Source organism: Panthera pardus, unplaced genomic scaffold (genome assembly GCF_024362965.1).
Source record: "Panthera pardus isolate Hobbes unplaced genomic scaffold, ASM2436296v1 HiC_scaffold_21, whole genome shotgun sequence".
Classification (NCBI taxonomy): Eukaryota; Metazoa; Chordata; class Mammalia; order Carnivora; family Felidae; genus Panthera; species Panthera pardus.
Window position 1 is genome coordinate 29,791,481 of NW_026526777.1, and position 18,827 is coordinate 29,810,307.

The window sequence follows — 18,827 nt, forward strand, 5'->3', positions numbered from 1 at the left end:
AATATTTATTTTAAGCATTTTTAAGTATATTTAAGTATACAATAAAATATACTTATTTTATAAACATAATAATTTTAGATGTTTTAGGAATTTACTAACTTTCTTTTGAGTTACAAACTTATTAATATTACAAGTTTGGAAAGAAATATACATGATTAGAATTTGATTTTTAAAATTTTTATATAAGAAGTTATTCTTATATATACTAGACATGAGTTTTACTTTAATAAAAATGTTAACAGTGGAGAGAGATATTTAATCAGTGGACTGCATTTTCATGGAAGTTATTCTAATTCAGAAAACCCTTAGTATAAATGTGTATGTATGTTTTAGGGTAAGCAGTTTTCTTTGGTTTTTCTTTCAGACATGATGTATCAGATAAAGGAAGTAGTTCGGACACTTCTGTGCGGGTTCGTAACTTACAACTAGGGATCTCAACTTTCTGGAGTCTGGAAAAATTTGAATCTAAGCTGGCAGCAATGAAAGAACTTTATGAGGTTTGGAATATTATTAAAATCTCTATAAACTTTTTGAAATAAAAAATATGTAAGTGACATGTTCTTAGTAAAGAAAATTGGTAAATAAAGGAAAAGGCAATTTACATTACCCAAACCAACCGGTATTACCAATTATGTATGTTTATTTTACTTTTGCCTATAGATGGGCTTCTATTGATTTGTTTTAATATAGTTATGAATGTAGGGGCGCGCCTGGGTGGCTCAGTCTGTTAAGCGTCTGACTTCAGCTCAGGTCATGATCTCACGATTCGTGAGTTTGGTCCCCGCATCTGACTCTGCACTGACAGTGTGGAGCCTGCTTAGAATTCTCTCTCCCTCTCTTTCTGTGCACCTCCCCAGCTCATTCTCTCTCTCTCTCTCTCTCTCTTTCTCCCTCTCTCTCTCTTTCTCTCAAAAAAATAAAAATAAAAAATATTTAAAAACTAATATGCGCAGATATATTTTTAGTTCTATTAAAATAGCAAACAATTAGAAACACCAAAAAGCACAGCAATGGGGAAATATAAATTTAATTATGTAAAATGCATATTATAGGCATTGAAGATCATTACAAATGATACAAAGTGTTTTATGTCTATGAAATTTCTTCTTCCCTTAAGTTTAAATGTAAAAGTTTGAAAACACACAATTATAACTGTGTGTGAACAGATTAATAGAATATACAAAATTAATATAATTAATGTAATAATTTCCAAATTTTCTGCAATGAATGTGGATTGCTTGTGTAATTATAGCAACAAAAAAACTATTGAAGTCATTTGATCATTCTTGCTTTGATAGATGCATTAAAGTATGGTTTGTGAGTTAGCTTCATTATCTTCCTACTTGCAGCTGTTGCAATATTCTTTGATTATTTTTTCTATATAATTATACTATTTCTGAATCAAGCTCTATATGTATAGTATTTTTTTAGAACTTTAATTAATATTACTTTAAATACTTCAAATTATCAGGATTAATATATTTAACCAGGGAGTGATTGAATTTTAATGTTGTCATATTATTTTCCTTCTGAGGATTTATCTTTCCTGTTCTTACTATGTCTTCTAAATCCCAAGTTTATTTTTTTGAATCATTTAATGGTTTCTGTTTCTTTTATTAGTAGAGCTCTTTTAATACAATTTCTAGCATCATGTGCTTGATTTTTTTGTTTTATCAGGAATGGGATATTTTTAGACTTCTATCGGGTAACCTATACTTTTGCTAATTTTTTAAATTTGAAATGTAACAAACTTAAACTTTTTTTTTCTCTTAGTAGCTAAACATTTTTAACCCAACTTAGTAGAAACCATATATATATATATTTTTTTTTTTAGAGTAATAGTAATAACAAAAGTGAAGATATCTTTTGTGATCCTGAAGATGAATGGGAACCTGACATTACAAATGCACCAGTTTCTTCCCTTTCTAGAAGGAGGTAAAGACATTTTTATTTTTTTGTTCTGGGTACACATATATATCATTTCCTTATTTTAAAAGATCTATTGTCATAATGAATATGTCTGTGCAGGAAACCCAGTAACATAAGAGAAATAGTATGTTATTGATCAAATTACAGCACTTGGGGCATTAAGTTGTTTATCAGTCAGTTAGAATAGGAACAAAAATGGTTGGCATTTCACCAGTAAGTCTTAAGAGTGACATAAGACATAAATAACATAACTTTTTTTTAAGTCATATTTATGACTTAAGACATAAGAAACTAAATCTAATTTCCTATAAAAATGAATAGTGTTTATTACTTTTAAATTACCCTTTTTCAAGAACTTGGCATATTCTATGATATGTTATTATAAGTTATAGAACTTTAAATGCTGTCAAGTTAGTATGAACACCACAGAAGAATAAATCATGGTGATAGAGAACTTCTGTATATGACAAAGGCTGCTTATTAACTAAAAATATAAAAGACTTCCACGGTGAATAGATGCTTTTTGAGAAAAAACTAGCTCTGTTTAGACCTCAGATACTTAGATTACAGAGGGCAAAATGGTATAATAGAAAGGCCTTGGTCTTGGAACCAATTTAGCTGCTTAGTTTGGTTTTTAAACAAAGACTTCTTTTTAAATAAATACTTCTTAGTTTGTTTTTAAACAAGACTACTGTCTGCTATGTCTTGAGGATATAAAGATGAATAAAAAATACTCTCTGTCCTCAAAGACCAGGCACTGAGGAAACTAGAGGAACAGTTGATAAAGACCCAAAATTAAACCAGGCAGAAGGACTGGAGAGGAAAGCCTGGTTTTATACATATTCAGGAGGAAGAACCAGCAAGAACTTGGCTGGCTGTGGGGTTGAGGGTGATAAAAGGCTCCAGAATGAATCCTGGTCTAACTAGGGTGACTGGTGAGGGGAAGATGGTATTCTCTGAAATGGAGGTTCAGATCAGTTTATTTTTGACCCTGATGAGTTTGAGATTCCAGGGAGCATCCAAGTGTATATTCAGGTCAAGAACTTTGAAGGAGGGATTTGGGAATTTTCAGGATATAAGGGTCAATGGCATTCATCCATCCAACGGAAGCATCATCATTATCAAGAACATTTATTGAATGCTTGCTAAGTATTATCTCATGTCGTTCTTACAACAAATCTATGAGGTTAGTGCTGTCCTTACCTGCCTTTTACAAATGAAAAGGCCAAAGATTTAAAGAGGGTAAGTAACTTGTCCAAACTCATAGAGCTAATAAGGGAAGAATGGGCACTCAAATCCAGGTTTGAGTGACTCCAGAGATCCTGACTTCCTTGACTGCCATTGCCGGATAGCCCCTTCTTTGCATATGAAAGGACAGAATCTTTCTGGTTAAATAATTTTTTTTTCCACTTCATCACTGTCGGCTGCAGCTCAGAATCCGTTTGGGTTTCCAGACCTTTTCAGGCCTTTCTTGTTTTGGACTCATTTTAAACTCGTAAAATTTCAGAGAGATGTAATTGCTTTATAGGGGTTCTTCCCCCTGTACTTTTGTCCTATTTGCTGTATGCCAGCTCCTAAGCTGCAGTAAGAAATAGCCAAGATCTAATAGTTGATACGTGTTATCTTATATGTTATATACACAACAGCTGTGTGTTTCAAGCTGAAAGAAATACAGACCTTGTCCTTTAAACAGATTCTGAATTCCTTGAGCATAGGGAACACATCTGTATCCCCTACAATGTAGTATAATAAGAGAGTCACAGGCTCATGTCACAGTCCTGGGTTCTAATTTTTTGTATTAAGTTTTTAATTTTCATTCCAGTATAGTTTACAGTATTATGCTAGTTTCAGGTATAGTGATTTATGCAGAGTGTGGCCATGGGCAAGTGACATTACATCTTCAGGCTTCAGTGTTCTCGTCTACCAAATGGAGACAGTAATACATATCTATTCTACAGAGCTTATCACTGAGTTTAAGTGAGGTCATATATAAAAACAATTGCTTCTCCTGCTACTTCTATGACCACCATGGGGCTGATGATGATGATGTTGTGAAGTAGTTATAAGGATTAAGAAATAAAGTATGTAGGGATGCCTGGGTGGCTCAGTCGGTTAAGCGTCCAACTTCAGCTCAGGTCATGGTCTCGGCATTTTGTGCATTCGAGCCCCATGTCGGGCTCTGTGCTAACAGCTCAGAGACTGGAGCCTGCTTCGTGTTCTGTGTCTCCTTCTCTCTCTGCCCCTCCCATGCTCATGCTCTGTCTCTCTCTGTCTCTCAATAAGAAATAAATGTTAAAAAATAAAAATAAAAAAATAAAAAAGAGATAAAGTATGTAAAACTCCCACTGCAGTGGATGGGTATTGAATAAATGGCAGCTCTTATTATTATTGGGTGCTTAATATGTATTAAGTAAAATTAAATCTTGGAATTCAGAGATGATCTGAGATCTGATTTCCGATTTAATACCAATAAACAGATAGTGATATCTTTAGGTGATTTATCTGGAGGACTTCAAAACAGAGTTGGGCTCTCCAAAATGAGCTAAAGATGGCCTGTGGGGGAAATTGAGTGGATGGGCTTGGAGTACTTACGCTAACCTGGAGTAACATAAGCCTCCCAAAAATTCAAACCAGAAGTACAAATGCCTGAGGGGGTGAATTATAAATCCTTTTAGATTTTATAATTACTGGTTTCTTATTATCTTTTATTATAAACAGATACAGACTTAGAATTGTGGATCACAATATGAGCATTAATAATTAATGGACATCGGTGGGTGACAGGACGGGTGAAATAGATGAAGGGGATGAACACTTAGCATGATGAGCACTGAGTAACGTACAGAAGTGTGGAATCACTGTATTGTGCACCTGAAACTGATAGAATGCTGGATGTTAACTAGACTGGAATTTTAAATTAATTAAAAATAAATAAATCATGAACATCAAAATTTTAGCTTAGTGAAAGTTGGTGATTTACATCTTATTTTCTGCTAACTTCAGAAAAAATTAGGCACCAGGAATCTACTCCTGAAATCATTGTTGCACTGTATGCTCACTTGGATGTAAATTAAAAAATAAATTATTAAAAATAAATAAATAAATAAATAAACATTAAAAAAAATAAAAAAAGAATTAGGGAACCAGCAGAAGTTTAAATTGTTGCTGAAAAGCCAAAGCTTCTTTTAATATTTTTTAAGATTTTGAAATCCAGGTGTTTTCGTTTGGTAAAGAGGTTTTTTTGAGAACTTCTATAATTTAAAAGTATCATATTTTTTTAAAAAAATGAATTGCTCTTGGTCAGAGACCTTGTATATGAAGTTTCAGCCTTGTAAGAATGTTTATGACAGAATTGCAAACTCTGAGAATGCCTCCAGGTAATGGAAACACTGACAGATTCTTAATTATGGAACTGCTACCCGGCCACAATACGCACAGCTGTTCTGCAATAAAATAGACTGGTTTGGCTGCCTATAAATTTTGATATGTATTGTGGACAGTTAAAAGTAAAATTTCCCCTGAGGTTAAGTGAAAATTCTGTGAAAAGAACGTAACAAGCATTTTATTTGTGTTTAAACATTGTTTAACCACGATAGTGTTAAAAGAGTAAGTTTTCCTAGTTTAGACTTATTGTAATAATATACCCTTTCCTTTCGTCCCTAAGTACAAAAAACTGTTACTTTTGAGAATTGACATTTCCTCTCCCTACTACCAGTCATACTGAGAGTTGATTTTTCCTCGCCCTGTTATCAGTTATATTTCTGTGTTTTTCTTGTAGGAATTCATGGGGAAAAATTAAATTTGAAACATTTAGAGGACTACAGATAGAACGCGTTTTTGTTTAACGGTCTTTTCCACAAACAGCATTTTTCTTTGAGGGGCCGATGGTAATAGAGAGTTCTGTCAGGAAAGAGACTTCAAAGGATCCCCTAGATTTAGATCCAGGTCACCGCTCGTGTCTTCAGGGATGTAATGAGGGCTGGAGTTGGAGTTTAGAAAATTGATAGATGAATGGCAGGCAATCTGGAAGTAGGCCGCCTTTTCCAGTAGCAGTTAGGAAGAATGAATAACAGCTAGACAGCCAGTCACACTCAAGGGAGAAATCTGAGTGGTTTTATGGGCTGTGGGAAAAGAGGCAGCCAAAAGAGTGATTAAGGATAGAGTCATTCTCTCCATTTGTGCTATTGCTGCTACACTTCACAGGTGTTATGCTTTTCACACTGTAGCAAATACTTACTTGAATGTTTATTCAAGTGTTTAGAATCCTTCCCAGGATGTTCTCAGGATAAAATCCAAGCTTCCTTAATTGGCATCCGAGGTCAGCCTCAAGCTGGCCCCCACACACCTCCCAGCCTCATCCCTTGCTGCTCTTTCACATCTTAGACTGCGGTCCTTCCAAACCTCGCTTGGCTCTTTGCACGCGCAGTACTTTTCTCTCATCGCCGGGTCTTCCCGCATCCTGGCGCCCGTGTCTGAATACTCTTCCTTCTTTCTCAAGCCTGCCTCCTCATTTGGCTAACTCCTGTGCATCCTTCAGTGTCACTGTTCCCAGAGGCCCTCCTGACTCCTTGGGCCAGGTTGAGTTCTCCAGAATCTACCACGGCATGCTCTGCTCTCATGAAACATCACTTTATTGTAATTATTTGCCTAATTTTGTTACAGAAAAGGAGCCCAGAAACCATGTTTGCTTGTTTAACCACAGTATCTAGAGCCTGTAAATAGTAATACTCTTCAAATATCAAGCAAATATTGTTTAATTAATAACTAACTGTATGCTTAGAATAATACCTCTAAATAGTAAAGTTCGTGCTCAGTAAACCAAATGAACTATTTCTTGATGAAAAGGTTTCCATAGAAAAGACACACGTGCATACCCAATTTCTTTAGAGAATTAAGAATATTCTTGGGGTGCCCAGGTGGCTCAGTCGGTTGAATGTCTGACTCTTGATCTTGGCTCAGGTCATGATCTTGTGGTTTGTGGGATTGAGCCCCACATCAGGCTCTGCATTGACAGCACAGAACCTGCTTGGGATTCTCTTTCTCCCCCTCTCTCTGCCTCTCCCTCTCTCTCTCTCTCTCAAAATAAATAAACTTTAAAAAAAAAAATCTGTTCCTTTTTTTTTAAAAAAAGAATATTATTAATATTATTACTCCATGTAGTATATAACTACTAATTTTATGGTTTATCTTTTTTAGGAGCAAAAGTTTGATGAAGAACAGGAGAATTTCTGGTTGTTTACATGATATACAAGCCTACCCAATTCAGAATTTGCATTCTTCCCATTCATCAGGTATTTTTTCATCAAATTTTCTTACATCCTGAGAAAAGCATCAAGTCCTGGCTCAGTCACTACCTTGTGTCATGTTCTTGTTGCAAATCATTTCATCCAAACTTTCACTTTTTTTGCAAAGTGAAGAGGGTGGGCTGGGTGGCCCTTTCCATGTCTAAAATTCTGTGCTCAGAGCCTTTTAATAGAGTGCCTAATTCAAATGTGGAAGGAAAGTTTAAAAGAAAAAATTACAGGAATTTTTCCAGCAAATAATTATTTTATGTGAATATGGATGACAGTATTAATTTTCCTATAGAAGGTGGACACCCTGTAAATTTGCATGTGTAACTACCTGTAAGAGTTGAAATTACTACCAGGTAGTAGGGGCTATACAGCAATAAAAGAGAAAAACGCCTACTTCACTCAACAACCTGGATGAATCCCAAAAACGTTCCATTGAGTGAAAGAAACCAGGAAACAAAAAGTACATGCTGTATGATTATATTTCTGTGAAGCTCAGGAACAGGCACAACTGATGTATGGTGACAGAAGCCAGAGCAGTTCGGAAGAGAATAATGGCTCCAGAGGGAACCTGTTGGAATGTGCTTGTGGAAACCTTGCACACATTGATCTAAGAGGGGGCGCGCACACATGTGAAAGCAATAAGCTGTATACTTAAGACGTGCACACTTTACAGAGGGTAAACTATACCTTAGGAAACAAAAAGTTTTAAAGTTGCTGTGTAAGTTAATAATCTGTGTGATAAGGGCACTAATGGGATACAAGTAGTCGTAAAAGAAATTATATTTCATCTTGACTTTAAAATAGAGAAATTTAGTTTCTTTCTTTTTAAACCCAAAATTACTTTTTAGGAAGATAATTATCTTAATACTTATTTAATCTAAGGGAAACAAAATAAGCTGTAGGCTTTTTGTTTACCAGCACAATAAAAGGTTATGTATCTGTGGTATCGTTATTTATTCAGTATTATTTGAGAGTAAGAGGTTTTACAAAAGTAGTTTTTCCAGATGAATTAAAGCTGCCTTTTTAAGGGCCATATTTAAAAATTAAGTAAAATACAAAAGGGCTTTGCTTGTTCGCAGTTTTCAAAGAGGGAAACAGAAACCCCCATCTGCATTTAGTATGGACTCGCCCGGGCTGCGGGTTCTGGAGGGTGCACTTTTCAGCTCTGGGAAGTTGAGCAAATGTCTAAACTTCTCACCTTAAGGGCCATATATTTATATTTTTTTAATGAAAAAAAAAATTTAAGTTTATTTATTTATTTTGAGAGACGGAGCGTGCACGCCGGCAAGTGGAGTAGGAGCAGAGAGAATCTCAAGCAGGCTCTGCATTGTCAGCAGAGCTCAGTGTGGGGCTTGAACTCACAAACTGTGAATCCATGACCTGAGCCCAAATCAAGAGTAGGGCGCTTAACCGACTGAGCCTCCCAGGCACCCAGGGCCATATTTTTAAACTAGAGTTTTGCAAGGCTTTGTAAAATGTTGATGCTGGATTTTATCTATTTATTATTTATTTTGATTTTTAAAAATTATTTATATATTTTATTTTACTTTAATTTAATTTTATTTTTTTAATTTTTTTAATGTTTTATTTATTTTTGAGACAGAGAGACAGCATGAGCAGGGGAGGGGCAGAGAAAGAGGGAGACACAGAACCAGAAGCAGGCTCCAGGCTCCGAGCTGTCAACACAGAGCCCTACACGGGGCTCGGACTCACGAACTGTGAGATCATGACCTGAGCCAAAGTCGGACGCTCAACCGACTGAGCCACCTAGGCGCCCCTATTTATTTATTTTAAAGACAGGAAACAAACCATAAGAGACTCTTTTTAACCAGTTAAAAAAATTTTTTTTAAATGTTTATTTATTTTTGAGAGAGCTGGAGAGGCAGATTGTGAGCGGGAGGGGCAGACAGAGACACAGAATCCGAAGCAGGCTCTAGGCTCTGAGCTGTCAGCACAGAGCCCCAAACGGGGCTCAAACTTGCAGACTGAGGTATCATGACCTGAGCCGAAGTTGGATGCTTAACCGACTGTGCCACCCAGGCTCCCTGCTATTGTTCTGTTTTGTTTTAATATTTATTTATTTATTTATTTATTTATTTATTTATTTATTTATTTCAAGAGAGAGCATGCAAGCATGAGGTGGGGTGTGTGGGGGAGGGACAGAGGAAGAAGGAGAGAGAATCCCATGCAGGTTCTGTGTTGTCAGTGCGTGTAGCTTTCTATTAATCATGAGATCATGACCTGAGCCCCAATCAAGTATTGGACACTTAACCAACTGAGCCACCCAGGTGCCCTGATGCTGGATTTTAGAATGCATTAACATCATTACCTTCTTAAACAGAGATTATATTGGTAACTATTTATGATGACTAGATTATAATCATTATTATCATAATATTATTACCCTGCAGTTTAGAGTTTTTTCTCTTCCCAAATCAAATTCATCTTTGGTCTAGACTCTTTTTTTTTTTTAATACTTTTATTTTGTTTTGTTTTGTTTTTTTTAAGTAAACTCTACCCCCAACATGGGGCTGATCCCGAGATCAGGATTCTTATACTCTACTGACCGAGCCAGCTACGTGCCCTGTTCTAGACTCTTAATAGTCCCCATCCTTTGCCCTCATTCTACCTTCCTTTTAGTTTGCTGTTTGTATTGCCTATGAACTGTATCAAAAAAATAATCTTATTTATTAAATGAGAATCATTATACTCATGAGTTAGCATTCTAGTATAAAGTTATTTCCAGAGGCTCCAAATGAGCTCTTTCAAGCTTTTCCATTTACTTCTGATTTGGATAGTGCTTAGAAAATTATGGTGAAAGTCTGTCTCCCAGAGATGTGATTTATTAACTGTAGATAATTGGCTTTAGCCTATTTTGATTATAGTATACTTAGAGATGGAACTGTTAAAAGTAGAGCTACTGAGACATTCCTCTTAATATAGTTTGCTTTATTATTGCCTACGTTTACAGCTTATGAATTAAATTAACTTTACATTATGATATTTATATTTATTATTTTTATATTATTTTATTTCATGTAACTGCCATTGTTTCCACCAATTCACTGTTTCTTAGGTGTTCCCAAAAAGTACATAAAGAAGGAGATTGAACCAGTGGTTATTTAGTTTATTTGAATTGTCTGTTATTTATATTGTTGAACTACTAACCTATGGATTGATGCCATTGAAAGATTAATTGACTTCCTTTATGGACTTGTGTTTTCACTTTGGCATATAGAAGTAAGGGTGTATTGAAATAAGAACAGCCTGCTTTGAAATTACTGACGAATGAGTCCATAATATGCTTGCATTAATGTATTTGTTGGAAAGTGTTGTGCCTGAAAAGTAGGCTTAACATGGCTATTTTCTGCCCATATAGGCTTACTGGAGAAATCGAGCACCATTTCCCCAAGTTCAGCAGAATCTTTTCTTCCTGGAATTTGCAAAGAATTGATTGGGTCATCGTTAGATTTTCTTGGACAGAGTTATGATGAAGAAAAAAGCCTGGCAGACAGCCTGATTAATAATTTTCTTAAAATTTATCATGGGCTATTTGCCATTTCCAAAGCTCATGAAGAACAAGATGAAGAAAGTCAAGATAACTGTAAGCAACCTTACTGCTTTTATTAACTTACATGAATGACTATTTTCTGCACATTACATTTGCTTTTGAATGATTGCCACATTTGGCATGCATTTTCTGACTATGGTAAAATGTTTCTTAAACATTTTAAATCCTAACCTTAACCCTAACCTGAATCCTAGACTAGAATAATCTTTTTTTTTTTTAATAAATTTTTCTTTTAAATGTTTATTTATTTTTGAGAGAGATGGAGACAGAATGAGAGTGGGTTAGGGGCAGAGAGAGAGGGAGACACAGTATCCGAAGCAGGCTCCTGGCTCCGAGCTGTCAGCATAGAGCCCGACATGGGGCTCGAACTCACCGAGCTGTGAGATCATGACCTAAGTCAAAGCGTCCGAAGTCGGATGCTCAATTGACTGAGCCACCCAGGTGCCCCTAGACTAGAATAATCTTTTATTTGGAGATTATTTCTTCCAATAATTTTCCTTCTTCTTTCGAAGTGTTCTCTTCTGATCGAGCAACCCAGTCATTTACTATCCAGGTCACATGTGCTTTTGAGCAGCTTGTGGTTCTAATCAAACACTGGCTGGATGATATTCTACCTTGTACCAGCACAGCAAGACTTGAAGATGAACTGAGACAAGAGGTTAAAAAACTAGGAGGCTACTTACAGTTATTTTTGCAGGTAAGTTGATTTGCTGATTGTCATTTGAAGAAGTCATTTATTCAGCAAGTATTTATTGACCTTCTACTGTCTGCATCTTCCCTAAAATTAGATCTGTAGGATTTTCAGAAGTGATTTCTGTTTTGCAATTCTGAAAGTGTGGTTTTCTATGATTGTTTATTATTTATTGCCTCTGTGCCAGGCACTGAGAATTCTCAGTGATTGACAAATATTAACTCATTCAATTCTCTTAACAACTTTAGAAGTAGGTACTTTTCTTAATCACCATTTTATAAATGAAGAAATGGAGGCACAGGATATGTAGTCTTTCCTGTTTTATAACCAGTAACATATTATACTATGCTAGCCCTCAATAATGGCTATTGGGAAGAAAGGCGGAGTCTTGCTGTGGTTATATATTGGGTATCAACTTGTGCTGAATGAGTCGAGTCACAAGCCCACTGGTATATGGTCAAGAAAAGTAATTTTTTTTTCCTGTTTACCTTATATCAAGTGAGATTAGGCATGGCTGTGAAGAAGAAGTAAGATAAAAGCTTCTTGGCTGTCACATAAAATCTGGAAGGAGGCATGGTGGCTCTGTTCCACACCTTGAGAGCTAAGCTCCTTCTAATGTACCCTCTGCCAAGCCTCATGCATGCCCTTTATTTCATGGTACACCCTAGTGGTGGAGCTCTGTCTGAATTCAGTGCAGCAGGATGAAAGAAGTGACAAAGAAGGGAAAGGCCAAATGGGCCTTCTTTTAAGGGTAGGTTCTAGAAATTTCCATATGGCATTTCTCTTTATAAGTCTTTGGCCAGGACTTCATTACATGACCACATCTAGCCACAAGTATAATTGGGAAATTATTTTTTATTCTGGACAGCTGTGTACCTAGTGAAAAATCAAGAGTTCTATTACCATGGAAGAAGTAGAGAATTTGATACTGGTTAATACCTAGTCATCTGCCATATCAGTGAACTCTTCCTTAAGAATTCCTTGACTGTCTGAGGGAAGTAGTTATGAAAATACCAAAGGGGATAGGTTCCACTTTTTAAAATGGGTAACTTGGCTTCTTGACAAAATGTTCTAGAATATTTGAACAAATCTTATGTTATAGCGCCCACCAAGAGACTTTCTACATTCTACTATTGTAGTACTTCCTGAGTGGGCTATTTATTTATTGATGGGATTTGGAAATGTTTATTTGGTTGAGTAATCTAGTCAAATTGAAATCAAATGTTTATTTTTAATTATCCATTATTCTTCCCTAGGAGGTCTTTCTGGGTCTCCCCGTGACTTGGTTAGACATTTCTCTTATTTGTTTTTCTGTTAGGCCTGTACTTCACCTGTTATGCCCTTTAATATATCATATTTACAGGCCTGCATACCTCATTGGGCAGAGTAAGCTTTGGGTAGTTAGAGGGACAGTGGGTCTTTTTTCACAAGGACTCATCATACGATAGCTGCTTGTTTGGATACTTGTTATTGAGGTAATGAAAAATTCACACTGGATGAAGGATCACTTGGGATATAAGTGGTGAGGAAACAGAATGACCCTAAGACAGACAGGTGGACTGCAAACAGGTGTGGGTGAAGTATTAGGTGAAGAAGATGCTCTGAGCACAGGGCCATGAAGATGAAAGGGAAAGCTGGCCAGAGAGCAAAGCTGGGGAGCCAAAACCTGAGGATCTGACTTATGCTTGAGCCTGGAAGAGGAAGCTAGCAGAGGGGTGGTCTGTGGTGGAAAAGAGAGTTTGAGATATACTTAGTCTTAGTTGGCTCTTAGGTTTGAGAGGCAGTTCAGGAACAGAAAAAAACAAAACAAAACAAAAAAACCACTATTGGCATTTGGAAAACCAGTGTTTGAACCCATGCTGAATTAGTTCTGTGTCCTTGGGCAAGCTGCTTCACTTTTTGAGTCTCCCATTTTGTCACCGGGAAAATAAAAATAAGGCCTGTCTGGCAAGATTGCCATGAGGATCAGATGGATGGATGTGATAAGAAGGTACCTGTTAGAGCAACTGGTGGGTAGTTTCTTTCCTTCTTTTCATTCTCTGGAAAGACCACTCTGAACTTAGGGGTTGCGACCTACAAGCTCTATGGGAAATGTTTTATAGGAATTGAGGATGGAGAGAACAGGTGACCTGGAGGGGAAGTTAGACGGAGCTCAGGAGACACTTGCGTTACGTTGGCACAACTGAATTTAGTGACTACGCTTACTAGCTAAGTATGGTGTGAGAAGTCTTACCTTTTAGCAGTATTATAAGCATGTCCCAGAAAGCAGGCCAAGAGAAGTATTTTGAAGAGAATCACTGTAGTTGGCAGGTAACAGAAAGAAAAGCTCGGGGAACACCTCCTCGTTGGTCATGTGCACTCTGGTGCAGGAGAAGCCTTTTGTTTGGAGGGTGGTCTTCTCCCCCTTTTCCTTCCCTTTCTTCTTCCTTCTCCCCTGATAAAAGAAAATATCTTTGCCCACCATCTGTCAGATGGCTCCCGGGACAGGAAAAGTTCAAAGGCAAAAGCGCCATGGTTTTGTTCCTTCTTGGGGGGTGAGGACTTTCACTTATCACTTCTTTCTTATATTAGTTAACTGCATGCTTGTCTTATGTCTCCTATTAGTGTGTAAGGTCTTTGAGGGTAGAGACTATATCCTAGTCATTTTATCCTCGTTAGGAGCTATAGGGTTGCATGTTTTCTGGCTCTGAGATTTTTATGAAGCATAGTCACCATATCGATGAATGCAGAATTTGTTTTCTTCAAATTGCTTTTCTTGTCTTTACCACCCTGTGTAATCTCATGTATCTTATGTAATGGTCCATTTTTATTTTATAGGGATGCTGTTCAGATATCTCATCAATGGTAAAAGAAGCTCAAAACAAAATAGTCCAAATTGTACAACAAGCTGTGAAGTATGTGGGACAGTTAGCAGTTCTTAAAGGGAGCGAGCTACATTTTCTGGAAAACAGTAGCAATAAGGCTACCAGTGTTCAGGTAATTTGGTAACATTAGTTTTGAAAGACTTCATCTGAGGGAACAGTAGACTCCTGATAATAGTATCACTAAACATGATAAGTTGTTTTTATTTGAAAATAGCTCATACTTTTAATAGTTTAGCAATATAATTTAAAACGGTTTCAGTCTAAGTTGGCTAAATGTACTGGATAATTCTGAAATCCTCATTTTACTTTTTGGATCTTTGCTTTCATGATAGCCACCTACTTAGCCAATGAACATATGAAGAACTCTATAATTCTAGAAAATTTGTGTTTGCTTGCTTTAAGTTTTCATGCCATTGAAAACATAGTAATAGAATGTTACTGTGTTCTAGGAATGTATTGTCCTGTCTAAGATGACAGACATTGTTTATAGCACGTTATATGTGGAATGCTAAATTACAGGTTTGCTACCTTTCTTATAGACTGTTAGATCTTATTCCAGCTTTAGTTGAATTTAATAAACTTGGAACTTATTATAATCCTACAATAAGCAGAAAATAAAATTAGTTGTTTGATAATTTTTAAAAAAATGTAAAACCTGAGTTTTCCAGTTAATACTTAAAAACTTTTTCTAGGAGGATTTCATGGATGCTCTTTGTGATGGTGTAGGCTTAGGAGTGAAGATTCTATTAGATTCTGGACTAGAAAAAGCAAAAGAACTTCAGCATGGACTCTTAAGGCAGTGTACCCAAAATGAGGTAAGAGGAATGAAAGAACATTCTACATAGTACCAGATGGTCTGTAAAGGTGATTTAAAAAAATTAGTTCTGGGGCATCTGGGTGGCTCAGTTGGTTAAGTGTTTGACTTCAGCTCAGGTCATGATCTCACGGTCCGTGAGTTCGAGCCCCGCGTGGGGCTCTGTGCTGACAGCTCAGAGCCTGGAGCCTGTTTCAGATTCTGTGTCTCCCTCTCTCTCTGCCCCTCCCCCACTTGCACTCTGTCTCTCTGTTCCTCAAAAAATGAATAAACACCAAAAAATTTTTTAGAAATTAGTTCAATAAATTGGATTCTTATAGATTTATGTATTTTAATTTGTGTTGAATAATTATTTTATTGAAAAGGCTGATGCTATCATTATGTCATGGTGATATTTTCCCCAAGTTACTCTTGAGTTACTGCAGCCTCTGTTGTATAATTTTGTCAGTTATTATCCATGAAAATTCAGCCTGTGGATACACTCCAGAGCAGAATGGAGTGTGGCGCTGACACCTAGTGTTCACTTTCTGCTTGTCTTTTTCTTCTTGCTCTTTGGTTAGGTCTCTACTTGTCCACTTAGGAATAGAAACTACCCGGGCACCTGGGTGGCTCAGTCGGTTGAGCGTCCGACTTGGGCTCAGGTCATGATCTCTCAGTTGACGAGTTGGAGCCCCGCGTCGGGCTCCATGCTGACAGCTCAGAGCCTGGAGCCTGCTTCCGATTCGGTGTCTCCCTCTCTCTCTGCCTCTCCCCTGCTCATGCTCTGTCTTTGTCTCAAAAATAAAGATAAACATTAAAAAAAAAGAATAGAAACTACCATTTATTGATCCAATATTTTAAACTAAATATTTTGACAGAGGCGTTCACCTCTGTTATTTCATATTAAGACACAGAACCAACACAGATTTGAGTAACTTCCTAAAATATGCTTCCTCCCCACCTCCTCCAGCTAACTAACATGAAAGCATAAAAGCAATGCTGTCTTAGAGGTGGCACTGTGGTTAAAACCTGTCTCTGTTATTTTCCAGCAATCATTCATCAAGTCAGTGCTCTGACTCTGTTTCCTCACGTGTCCTATGTAATAATACCTATGTCCTAGGTTGTGACATTATTTATTAAATTTATTAAGTCACTTATTAAATCATCTCTCAGTGACAATTACAGGACTGGTGCTTTATGTGTAATAGTGGTGAACCTCCCCACTTGCAAGGTAGGAATTACTCATCTTCCTGTGTGTTTCACTGAGCTGGAGAACCTTGTCCAGTCTCCAGCCAGGGTTTTATATTCTACCCACCTGACTCCGAAGCTCAGAACGCTAACTAAATAAGTTTTGTAAGCCATTGTTCAGGCACTAACTTTCTTCACTGAGAGTTACTAGTAATGAATTGGGGATTCAGAAGGTAAGTTCAAATCTTACCACAGTGAGTTTCAGAGACGCGTCTGTTCAGCAGTCACATTGTAACAACTTCTTGTTAAAACCATCTCTGCCCATTCCCTTTCTTTTTCTGGAGTCAGTCAGCTGGGATGGAGCTCCCTGGGGTTTTGGTTCCTGAGATCATCCCCCTTAGGAGGGATATCATTTACATACATATTGATTTACCTAGGGAAGTAAATCCGGGGGAAGACTGTTAGCTTCCACCCCTCTGGCTAGTTGTTTCCAGGAAGGCATAGAGTAAGTTAATTTTTTTTTTTTCATTAATGTATGTCTAGCTTATCTTTCTGGGGGAAACTTTCCATATAAGCCAGAGGGGATCTCCATTCCTTTCCTCAGACTAAAGGGCTTTATAGGTTAATCACTGTCCGAACCGTCTCAGAACTGGAGAAAGACCCTGAACATTAAGTTGCTCTCCCACTTCCTGTGTAGCTTTGAGCTGCTTGCCTGAGCCCCACTTGTTCATTTAAAATGTGAAGATGATCATAGGTACTTCGTAAAATTGTTCTGAGGATTATGTGCCAGGCCAGTCAGGTTCCTCAGCTCGCTTGGTCTTGTTCTCTGTGGATGTTTGCCTCTCTCACTTTGTGCTTTTATTTTGTTTTTAAAATAAAAACTCATCCAAAAGGAGCTCATTTTGTCACTAGATCAAGATATCTGGGTCTAATCATATTGTAGGAGACATGAGGCTGATTTCAGTTCTATAATGCAACTTTGAAGAAAGTGGACTCCTACTGGCCACTGCTGACATCTTCAGCTTGGTTTTGCTCAGCAGCACATTTATCACTAAAACACTATCACTGTTTGCAGATTGAATGTCTGCTGGCAGTAAGTGCAAGAGGCTATAGAATAAGTTAATGAAAAGCAGAAATGAAGTAATGCATGTGAATGTGCACAGCAAGTAGCAAAGCAGGGTGTGGATGTTAGCTTTGCTATTGTTTTGAGGAAATAAACAGCAAATGAGTCAGGCCCATCTTGCATAAAATTCATATTATCTGCATTTCATGCAGACCTCTACCTCCCTTCCTCTCATTTTCTCTCTGTGGTATGCCACAGCTATTTATTTAGTCATGGTGGGGTTTTAGCTTATCGTATTCTTAGAAGTTAAAACTCAAGAACCTATGGCAAGAAAGCAAAGAATCTAAAGAAATAGAAAATAGGCTCAAACATAAGGCATAGGAGTTATAATTGTAAAGCTGGAGTCAAGGGGAAAAAAGATATTTTTTTCAACCAGATACAGGAAATCTAAGACGTAGGGAAGAGCTGTGTGGGTAAAGCCAATTAAATTCTTAAAATAGAATCCCCTGGCAGAAATTAAGTGAGAAGACACCTTAGGGGGCAGCATTGAGCAGCACAAAAGCAAAGGCTTAGAATTTACACTGGGGTTCCGGCCCTGGCTCTGAGTCGTAGGAGCGCGGGATCTGTTTTCTTATTTGTAAAAGGAGGACAATTGCATATGCAGCATAGGGCTGTAATGGAGAAGCAAATAATAAAACATGTAAGTGAAATAACTTGGACACAGGAAGACAAGTATTATATGATCTCATTTATATGTGGAATCTAAAAATAAAGGTTAAATCATAGAAACAGAGAACAGACTAGCGGTTACCAGTCAGAGGGTGGGGATGGGGAAATGGGTGCAGGTGGTCCAAAAGTACCAACTTCCAGTTATAAGGTAAGTCCTGGGGATGTAAAATGCAGCACAGTGACTATAGTTAACAGTACTACTATATTGGGTATTTGAATGTTGCTAAGAGAATAGATCTTAAAAGTTCTCATCACAAGAAAAAGGATTGTAACTATATGAGGTAATGAATGTTAACTAAACTCCCTATGGTGGTCGTTTTGCAGTATACTGGATCATGTTGTACACCTTAAACTAATCCAATGTTAGTTGTCAAATATATTTTAATAAAACTGGGGAAATGTATTTGTAGTTCTTAGAGCATAATATTTGCTTTATATTAGTTATACTCTTCCAAGGGAAGTCTTGGAAATTTAATTCCTATAAATATTTAAATATAAGGCAAAATGCTATTATTATAACAAGCTTCAGAGGGTATCTATATTTAATGTAGAATCAATATGCAATTTATTTTGAAAGAAATTTTGCTCACATGATTTAGGTACCCCAGTTGTTTAATTATAGTCCCAATAAAAGAACTCGAGTCTTTTGTCTTCATAGACGAAAATTCTTCCCTGTCTTGTCCCATAGAATTCTAGGATTTCTAA

General features: G+C 36.9%; 1 protein-coding gene across 1 annotated transcript in view; it reads left to right on the top strand.

Annotated features, from left to right (window-relative positions):
* The window catches only part of KIF14 (kinesin family member 14), a 52,810-nt gene that overhangs the window by 28,924 nt on the left and 5,059 nt on the right, over positions 1 to 18,827 (top strand). The window contains exons 20-26 of the mRNA XM_053909085.1: positions 365 to 497; positions 1,835 to 1,935; positions 7,126 to 7,220; positions 10,603 to 10,827; positions 11,307 to 11,491; positions 14,303 to 14,461; positions 15,042 to 15,164. Of these exons, the coding sequence (XP_053765060.1) occupies positions 365 to 497; positions 1,835 to 1,935; positions 7,126 to 7,220; positions 10,603 to 10,827; positions 11,307 to 11,491; positions 14,303 to 14,461; positions 15,042 to 15,164 (1,021 nt within the window). The remainder of the gene's footprint in view (positions 1 to 364; positions 498 to 1,834; positions 1,936 to 7,125; positions 7,221 to 10,602; positions 10,828 to 11,306; positions 11,492 to 14,302; positions 14,462 to 15,041; positions 15,165 to 18,827) is intronic.